Genomic DNA, 8,888 nt, shown 5'->3' with positions numbered 1-8,888 from the left:
GGCGCGGTGCTCCCATCTGCGGGGGTAGGGGGGCCGCTGCTGTCGCTTCCCCTGCCTGCTTCTCCGCCGGCTTCCGCATCTGCTCGGCAGGCCTCTGTGCGTCTGGCTGTCTCCTTCCACTTGCGTCTCTCTGCCCCCCTTTGTTCTCGCCACGAGCGCTCCCCTCAGCCTCCCCCTCCCCCTCCCCCATGGTATTTAAATCGCCTCCAGGCTGGGAAGCCCTCCTCCCGCTGGCCTCCGGGGACTCGCTGTGTCCATCCCCAGCGGAGGGGCCTCGGTGGGGGAGGGGCAAGAGGGGGAGGGTCTCCTTTGTCTGAACGGCGGCTGCTTACGCCAGTGAAGGAGGGAGGAGGGGGAGCCCTGCCGGGCAAAACCCCTGAAGGCTACGTCCTGTGGCCCCACAAAGAGGAGCCCAGGGCTGGAGTTCGTGAATTACCGGCAGGGCTGGCCCTGGGGTGGCTGGGAGGGTGTCACAGGGCATAGTGGGGCCCGGGTAAGGAAAAAAAGTGTCTTGCTGAGGTGCAAAGGGGGTGCCCCACTCCAGAGTTGGGGTTCCTTGAGAGAAGGGGTCTGAACCACTAGCCTGGGGTCCCAGGACCAGATAGTGAGCTTCGCCCCCACTTTCAGGGCCCAGGGTCTAGCGGCCAGGTAGAGATGGGGGTGGGAGGACTTCTGTCTCCCTAGCAAGCACTCCCTCAGCGTCTGCTTCCGCGTCCCTGCCTGGTCTCTGCTGTAGCCTCACCCTCTTCCTTCCTCCCCCTCCCCACCCCACCCCACCAGCCGGCTCAGTTCGGGGAAGCTGCAGGAGTTCGGCGTGGGGGATGGCAGCAAGCTGACTCTCGTGCCCACCGTGGAGGCGGGCCTCATGGTAAATGGCTGAGGAGGCCCCAACATGGGAGGGCAGCGCCCTTTCATGCCAGCATGGTCCCCCTCACACCTGTCTGGGTTCCCCCCCACCTAGCAGGGCCCTCCCAGCCCCTGTGCCCAGGTGCCCAACCTAGAATGCATACTCAGGGTCTCTTCCCCTCCTTCTCTTTGTAGTCTCAGGCCTCAAGGCCAGAACAGTCTGTGATGCAGGCTCTGGAGAGCTTAACAGAGACCCAGGTGAGACTCAAGTGCCGCCCCTCCTCGCCCAGGGGCTAGCAGGCCCCGAGCCCAACCCCTCTGGAGAGCCTGGGGTTGTTTCTGTTCAGAGGAGGCCTGTGGGGAGGGGACTGGAGCTGCTCCGCCTTCTTGCCAGCTTGGCCTGGTCACCCAGCTTCCTCTTCCTCCTCCCCCCAAGCACTCACCACCTGACCTTGAGGGCCTTTCTCCCACGGTGGCTGCCATGGGGGATGGGGGCCCAGCTTTCACAAGCCTGCCTGCGGTGACCTTAGCCCAGGCTCCCACCCCCGGGGCCTGTGTCCCTGAGTGCCCCCCCTCCAGGGCCACTGAAGTTTCCCCAGAGCGACCTTTATAAAATTTCTGCTAGTGGGGAGAGGGAGGGGCTGGCCTGGGTGACACTCCTTCCGCCTTTCGTGACCCCATTGTGAGGGGTGGGTAGTCACCCCTCCCCCTCCTCTTTCTGGCCTTTGTTCTCTGCCCCAAAAGGGGAGGGGAGGGGCCGGGTGGGGGCAACCAGGCACCCAGCGAGGCCAACACAGGATGTTAGGAAAATATTTAGTAAGCAGCCCGGAGGAAGATGAGGAGGGAGGCCTGGGCTGGCCCACACCCAGGTTCCCGGTTTTGTTGCAGCCTTTCCCCCCTCCTTTTCTCATTTTTCTGGCGGCAGGGCCTCCTCCCAGGAGGGTGACACAGGCCTCAGCTATCCGCCTGCTGCCAGGGTGGGGGAAGCAGGCTGCTGCCCTCCCCTAGAGGGGGTGGGCAGGTTCTAGGCCTCCCTGTCTGGGCTGGCCAGCCGCAGGAAACCTGCTCAGCCGCTTCCCTTCCTCCTGCCTGAGGCCCTCGCCCCCTCCCCGACATGTAGCATCCTGCCCTCACCAGCCGGCTAGTGTGGAAGAGGGGGGAGAGCAGTAGCTGGGTGGTCTGCCATCAGGAGGGGCAGCCAGGTGGGGAAGAACAGGAGTCCTGGGAGCCCCAGGGTGTCTCCTGATTTCCTGGGGCAGATGTGAACTGAGCTCCCTACTCTTGGGGGGGTGATGTGGTTGCCAGGGGGGCCCTTTGTGTTTGGTTCACATCCGCCCCGGGGTGCCTGCGAGGGAGATAGGGAGGGGGGCTGGGTGGATTGACTGGGCTCCCAGGGCTGCTCCCTGCCTGGCACCACATCATGCCTGCCCGGTTGCCCTCCCCAGGGAGGAAGTTGCGGGAGGGAGTGGGTGTGGGGGGGTGACCCAGCTGCTCTTGGGAGCTACCCCAGGCCCTTTATGCAAGGGGCATTTCTGGGGGTGGGGGAGGGTCATGCAGACTGGGCTGGGAGGTGGGGGCTTCTCACTGCCTGCCTCCCTCGCCTCCTCCCCAAGGCCCCCAAGCAGAGAAGGTTACGCCAGCCGCTGCCAGGGGAGAGCTGGGAGGCGGTTGTTCTGAGTCATCCAGCCTCTGTCACTTCTCAGAAACCTCCCCCCCGCACCCACCCCAGCCCGGCCCCTGGGGACAGTTCTGTGCTAGCCAGGCCCCACTGCAGACGGGTCAGAGGCACCTCACACCCTCGGTGAAGGGGGACCCCAATTGGAAGGTTCATGTTTGCATGGGCTGTGTTGAGGCCCTGCGGGACCCTGGCTCCAGGGAACCAGTCAGGGCCCCTTCCCACAGTGACGCCTCTCTCTCAGCCTCCGCCCCGCCCAGGACAGATAAATATTTATCTTGAGAAAGCAAAGGTTAGGATGAAGAATTTGTCCGGCAATTCCACCCACTTGCTGCCCACCCCTGTAGCTTAACTGGGAGGGGGCCTGAGATAGGTCTCTCATAATCATAGGCAGAGAGGATCTGGGGGTTTGAGAGGGTGGGGGAAAGGCACAAGGTGAGGGTTATTTGAGGGCAGTGACCTCTGGCTAGGCCCCGCCCCCTCTGGCCTCAGTTTCCCCTTAAAAGAACCAAGCTGGCCAAGGAGGGCCAGGCCCCCCTGTCTGACCTGCCTCTGTCCCCCACAGCCCCCAGCGGCGCCCGGGCCGGGCCGGGCTGGCGGAGGCGGCTTCCGGAAATACCGATTCATTTTATTTAAGCATCCGTGGCACCGACAGGGACCCCAGAGCCCAGAGAGGGGCGGCGAGAGGCCCCAGGTCACACAGCGTGGGGGGGCTGGGACGGGACGGGCTGGGCGCCTAGGGCTGGGACCCTGGGGTTGACGGGCCACTCTCCACAGGTCAGTGACTTCTTGTCAGGCCGCTCACCGCTGACCTTGGCTCTTCGAGTGGGTGACCACATGATGTTCGTCCAGCTTCAACTTGCGGCCCAGCACGCCCCACTACAACACCGCCATGTGCTGGCAGCTGCAACGGCTGCCACCCGTGGGGACCCCAGCATGACCACTCCTGTGTCCTCTCCCTGCCGACCAGTGTCCAGTACTGTCCGTGTCCCCCCAGTGCCCACCAGCCCTGCACCTGCATCCCCCTCACCTGTAACAGCCGGCTCCTTCCGTTCCCACTCAGCCCCCACCACCTGCCCCGAGGTGAGTCTGGGAAGGGCTTATCCTTCAAACCCAAGTGGGCTGTTTGGAGGGGGTGAAGGGACTCAGAGCCCCTACTGCATGTTTCAAAGGCCATCACTGGATCCTGGGCTGGTGGGTGGTCCCGGACCCTGAACCCCAAGGCCTTTTCTTATACCCTAAGCTATACCCTTATACCCTTATCCCCCTATTCTATCAGCAGATGGACTGTTCCCCTGCTGCCAGTGCCCGGGCCAGCCCCACATCCACCCCTGGGGGCAGCCCCACCTCCCGTTCCCGAAAACCTGGTGCCATTATCGAGAGCTTCGTGAACCACGCCCCAGGGGTCTTCTCAGGGACCTTCTCTGGTAGGTGTCATGGCTTCTATGTTGTCCCAGCAGTGGTCACATGCACACACCTCAGGGGTGGGACACTCACCATCCCACCCTCAGATCGTGACCCTACAGCAGGCTTTGTGTGTCCCCATGCGTGGGTGGGAGTCTTTGTGTCATTCTTGCCCCCAGGGTCCCATCCCTTGGGCATTCACCAAGACGCTCTGCCCCCTGTAGGCACGCTACACCCCAATTGCCAGGACAGCAGTGGGCGGCCACGGCGGGACATCGGCACCATCCTGCAGATCCTCAACGACCTCCTGAGTGCCACGCGGCACTACCAGGGCATGCCCCCATCACTGACCCAACTGCGTTGCCACGCCCAGTGTGCACCTGCCTCTCCCGCCTCAGACCTCACCCCAAAAACTACCTCCTGCGAGAAGCTGGTGGCCTCGGCCCCGGCCGCCCTGAGCCAGGCCCGCCTGGGCAAGCCCACGGGTGAGTGTCCAAGGCGCCCCACCCATTCTCACCGCTCAAGGCCCCTCTGTGTGCAGCTCAGAGCAGCTGACCCACCTCAGGCTGGGGAGGCACCAGCTGCCGTTCGGCCTGCTCTGAAAGAGCCTGAAGAGAAGGGAGTGTGTGTTGGGGACACAAAGTGTCCTTGTGCCTCCCGAGGGGGAGTGGGGTTCCTCCTCACATCCTCCTCGGGCACTTTCTCCAGATGGCAGGTGGAGCCTCTGTGAATGGCCGAGTCCGGCGAAGGGAGGGGGGCTGGCTTCCCCTCCTCCTCGATGGCCCCGTGTTCCCCAACTTGTTTTTACCCTATAAATCTGGAGTCTTGCAGACTGGTGATGCTACTCTGCCCAGTGGGCCCCCAGCCCAAGCCTCGAAGGGGAAACCATGGCCAGAGCTCGAGTTCCTCTGTCACAGAAGCAGCTGGAAGGGCTCGAGCTGCAGTTAATTCATGCGGTGACTGTGTCTCGAGTGCTTGTCTTGGACACGGCCCTGCCCTCACGGGGCTCACAGCTGGTGTGCTGGACTTTCAGACAAGTTTTAATAAACCCACAGCTCCCAGGAGTCTGCTGGAGATTCATTCCCTGCATACTCTTGATCAGCTCCCTCAATGGAACTAGTGTCCAGGAGGCCCTGGACTGTGCCTAATGCTGGGGGGCATTTGCTGGGGGTCCAGCCTCTCCCCGGGGGTCATGGTCATTGCTTCCTTTACAGGGGACCGGCTGCGGCAGACGGAGAACCGAGCCACCCGCTGCAAGGTGGAGCGCCTGCAGCTGCTGCTCCAGCAGAAACGGCTCCGCAGAAAGGCCCGGAGGGATGCCCGAGGCCCCTACCACTGGCCACCCAGCCGCAAGGCTGGCCGCAGCGACAGCAGCCCCGGAGGCAGTGGTGGCAGCCCCAGTGAGGCTGCGGGCTTGGGCCTTGACTTCGAGGAATCTGTCTGGAAGCCAGAAGTTAACCCCGACATCAAGTCAGAGTTCGTGGTGGCCTAGAAACCTTGTCCCTCACCCCTGCCCAGGGTGGCTGAGAGCATCGCCCAGCTCAGGAGGGCAGGCAGTGGGCACTGCAGGAGGCCCCTCCCTCTTCAGCCAGTGTCCTGGTTTTTTAAAATTTTCATTTCTTACCATGGTTTTCCAAACCCTCCGTGGCCTTGGGTTCCTGCCTCCTCGGTTCAGCCTCACATCTCCCCACCTCTTCCTCTGTACCCCCACCCTCCCTCAGCCACGCAGGGTCCTTCCCTGCCCACCTTCCCAAGCTCCAAATATGTAGCAGTCTGTCCAGATGGTTCAGAGCAGAAATGAGGAAGAAGCCCGCCCCTTCCGCCGGCTCTGATGCTCCCCCCCCCCCCCACCCTCTTCAGGTTTAAGTCTAAAATGTAGATGCCTCATTTGCACTTTACAGACAGGAGGGGGCCACAGAGAAGAGAACCCCCACTGCCAATTCTGGCCTCCGCCTACCCAGCAGGGCCCCGCGGGGCTCCAAACACCTCACAGGACCCACAGCTGCACCAACCAGGGGCTGTCTCTTCCACGTCTGTACTACTTTCTCTTCTTAGTTTCTTTTTCCTGGAAAAGAAAAGCTGTTTCAGGGGAGGCTGGCCAGAACCTGCCTTGGAGTGCGGGTCTGGGTGTAGTCAGTACCCTTTCCTGGCAGAGAAGGGACGGAGGGGAACAGACTTGCTGCCTGCCTTTGCTGGCCACGCACTGTGCGACGCCCTTCCGACGCCACTCGCCAGCCCCTCATCTTTTGTTTCCTGAGCTCTGGGTATTTATACGCTGTTAATTTTCCGACTGAGCCAATAGTAGTTGGGAATCTCTTGAAAAATCAGGAGAGAAATTGCTGTGGGGTCGGGGAGATGCCCCCAGCCCTACTTCTCAGCCCAACCTGAGTGACCTGGGCCTGTGGACTGTGTCTGGGGGTGACTCTCCTGCCACCTGGAGGGGAGGGGGTGCTGAGCTGTGAATCTCATGGTTAGGGGCTACACTGTAGCATTAACCCCTTGGGAGGGTTGCTGCTGGTCTAATTTGGAACCTCCCCACTCATGCCCATGCCCCAGGGGTCTTCGGCCCCCGAGCAGAGGGACAGGAACCTCCCCTTAATTGGGGCCATTTCAATGTGGGTGGAGTTTATTTTTCATTCATTTTTTTTTTACTGATAAATGGAGATGTCTGGGCCTTCCCCCCACACACACCTGTCTGTCCTGCAGGATACCCCACCCCTGCCTGTCTCCCTCCTTTTGTCCTACTTGTAGATGAGCTCCCCCAGGTCCTCACTCCTTCCCCATATGTGTTTCAAGTTAATGGTTTCAGATGTGAACATCATGTGTTAACTGTAGCTCTGTAAATTTTTTTTTGTGGGGGGGGTGGGCGGGGAGGAGGGGTCAGAAAGTTAGGGGTCAGAGATTTGTTTTGTTTTTCTAAAAGGAGAGAAGAGGGGCAGATTTGTTTTTGAAAAACTGTCTTGGATACCTATTTAAATGTGTGTTCTCTTTTATTTTGAACAATTTTTAAGTAATGTCTATACGCCCCAGGCAGGAACCACCCTTGCCCGGTGCCCCTCCCTCACCATGCCCGGCCCCTGAAGAAAGCATTACCAGTCCTGGGGGTTGAGGTCTGGCTGTGGGGTGTGCCTGCACTTTTCGTGAGTTTCCTGTATGAAAAAAGGCCTACACCAACACCATGATTTCAAGTAATAAAAAGACGCAAGTGAAAGTCCCTCCTGCTCCCCTGGGGCTAGGGAGGGCTGTTCCAGAGCATGATAACTAGTGGTCTTACATGCCTGGGAGGGGTGCTTTTATGGGGTGGCATGCTGGGTCTCCCACCATCTTGGGTCTGAGTGGATCCCATAACATCCCAGGCCCCCTCCCTGATTGAGGGTGAAGGTGAACAGGAAGCTGCCCCTGCAGAGAAGTGGCAGGTAGGCCACCACCAGTGCCCAAGGCCCGAAGTCCAGGGCATGGGTAGGGATGTGTGGGGCCCTCTCAATTCCCTGCTCTGGTTGGCCCCAGACTTGAGCTCCCTCCCAGGATACCACCAGACTCCCCACCCCCTCTCTAGTAAGGAATCCATTCCCAGGGCCTGGGGCTGTTGTGCAAGGCCACCAGACCCAGTGTGAACTCTCCCTGGCCTTGCATTCCAGCACTCCCCAACCCTGACCTTCATGCATCCAGCCTCCAGGAACAACCCTCTCTTGGCCTGGGAAGTTTCTCAGTTTGTGTCTCCCACTTCTCTGGGATCTCACCTTCATCTACTTGGGGTTGGACAGACACAGGACAATCATTTACATGGATTTCCTCATTTCACACGTACTGCTACCTAAGATAATTACAACTCCCATTTCATAGAGGAGAAAACACTGGTCCAGGCGGTGTTTCTGAAATTAGTGACTACCATCCCTGGCCAATTTTTTGAATTGGAAATTGATTTGTTGTTCCAGTTATTTATGCATTCATTGGTTGATTATTTTCTATTTCTTGATTTTTAGAGAGAGGAAGGGAGAAAGAAACATCAGTTCAAATTATTTTATGCATTCACTGATTCTTGTTTGTGCCCTAACCAGGAATCTAACCCGAAATCTTGGTATGTGAAAAGATGTTCTCACAGGTATCTGGCCAGGCCTCCCTGGCTGATTTCTGATGGCCCAAGCTCCTGCCCTCCCAAGGCCCAGCTCCCCGGGACCCCAGAAGGAAGGGAAAGGTTCCCTCCCAGGAATACCCTGGGGGCATCTTGTGAAGACACTGGGGCCCCTCCCACCGTCTGTTCACCCCCAAATCATCTTTGCCCGCTCACAGCAAAAAGGAATCAGGATGTCCAGATCAGGCTGATCACTTCAGACCTGTGTCAACGGAGCAAACGCCCCCGCAGGTGGTGGACGCGTGGGTGGGGCAGTTCAGGTGGAACCCCCGCCTACGCAATCCGGCCGGAGGGAGGGGGAGGGTAAGGCCCTAGCGCTGTGACCACCGCAGAGCTGGGTGGGGGATGCAGAGGGAGGTGTCCATCAGGAACACGCTGAATCACGGGGTTGTGTATGCACAATGCAGGGCGGGGAACACTTGCCCTGATGCCCCGGAACTTACTCCTCTGGGCGCAGCCCCGGAATCAAGAGTCACGGCCCTGCCCAGGGGTCCTAAGAAGACTCCACCCCGCCTAGGGGCTGAGGGCCGCAGTGCAGACACCTACAGGAAGTGCGGGTAGGGGTGCCCATCCGAGGTGTTGCAGCGGCGGGAGGTCAGACCATGCAGGAGTAGGAGGCACGGAAAGGTAAACTGAGGCCCAGGGAGAGCAGGGACTACTGGGGCCGCAAGTGTTGGGGTTGGCCCTGAACCGCCGCCTCCCCCATTAACGAAAAAGATGAATGGGAAGAGGCGGCCCCGGAAACCACAGGGATGGAAACGTGGTTTCCAGGGCAACGCGCCTTGGCACGGCTCTTACGTCACCGTGCAGCGGGCGCCCCGCCCGCCCCCT

The 8,888-nt window shown here is 60.1% G+C and overlaps 1 protein-coding gene across 3 annotated transcripts; it reads left to right on the top strand.

Annotated features, from left to right (window-relative positions):
• The first annotated feature begins 6 nt into the window (after positions 1-6).
• On the top strand, positions 7-6,902 carry MIDN (midnolin). Of its 3 annotated transcripts, none has more exons than XM_015564632.1 (7): positions 7-868; positions 1,042-1,104; positions 3,087-3,215; positions 3,299-3,604; positions 3,804-3,948; positions 4,150-4,410; positions 5,140-6,902. In XM_015564632.1, exons 1-7 carry the CDS (start codon positions 866-868, stop codon positions 5,415-5,417), a joined length of 1,185 nt encoding a protein of 394 aa, XP_015420118.1. In that variant the 5' UTR covers positions 7-865; the 3' UTR covers positions 5,418-6,902. The 3 variants fall into 3 exon arrangements, with proteins under 3 accessions (XP_015420118.1, XP_015420117.1, XP_015420119.1); XM_015564631.1 differs by having other exon boundaries at positions 3,801-3,948; XM_015564633.1 differs by lacking the exon at positions 3,087-3,215 and having other exon boundaries at positions 3,801-3,948.
• Positions 6,903-8,888: the final 1,986 nt, after the last annotated feature.

The sequence above is a fragment of the Myotis davidii genome, unplaced genomic scaffold, assembly GCF_000327345.1.
Source record: "Myotis davidii unplaced genomic scaffold, ASM32734v1 scaffold198, whole genome shotgun sequence".
In the NCBI taxonomy this organism is placed as follows: Eukaryota; Metazoa; Chordata; class Mammalia; order Chiroptera; family Vespertilionidae; genus Myotis; species Myotis davidii.
The sequence above is the reverse complement of the archived record's forward strand: the minus strand, read 5'-3'. Positions and strand labels throughout refer to the sequence as shown.

Bases quoted from the DNA above. Each gene is read 5' to 3' on its own strand.
- MIDN (XM_015564631.1), top strand. The intron at 3,216-3,298 runs GTCACACAGCGT...CACTCTCCACAG, and splicing joins GGGGCGGCGAGAGGCCCCAG to GTCAGTGACTTCTTGTCAGG. The intron at 3,605-3,800 runs GTGAGTCTGGGA...CTATTCTATCAG, and splicing joins CCCCCACCACCTGCCCCGAG to CAGATGGACTGTTCCCCTGC.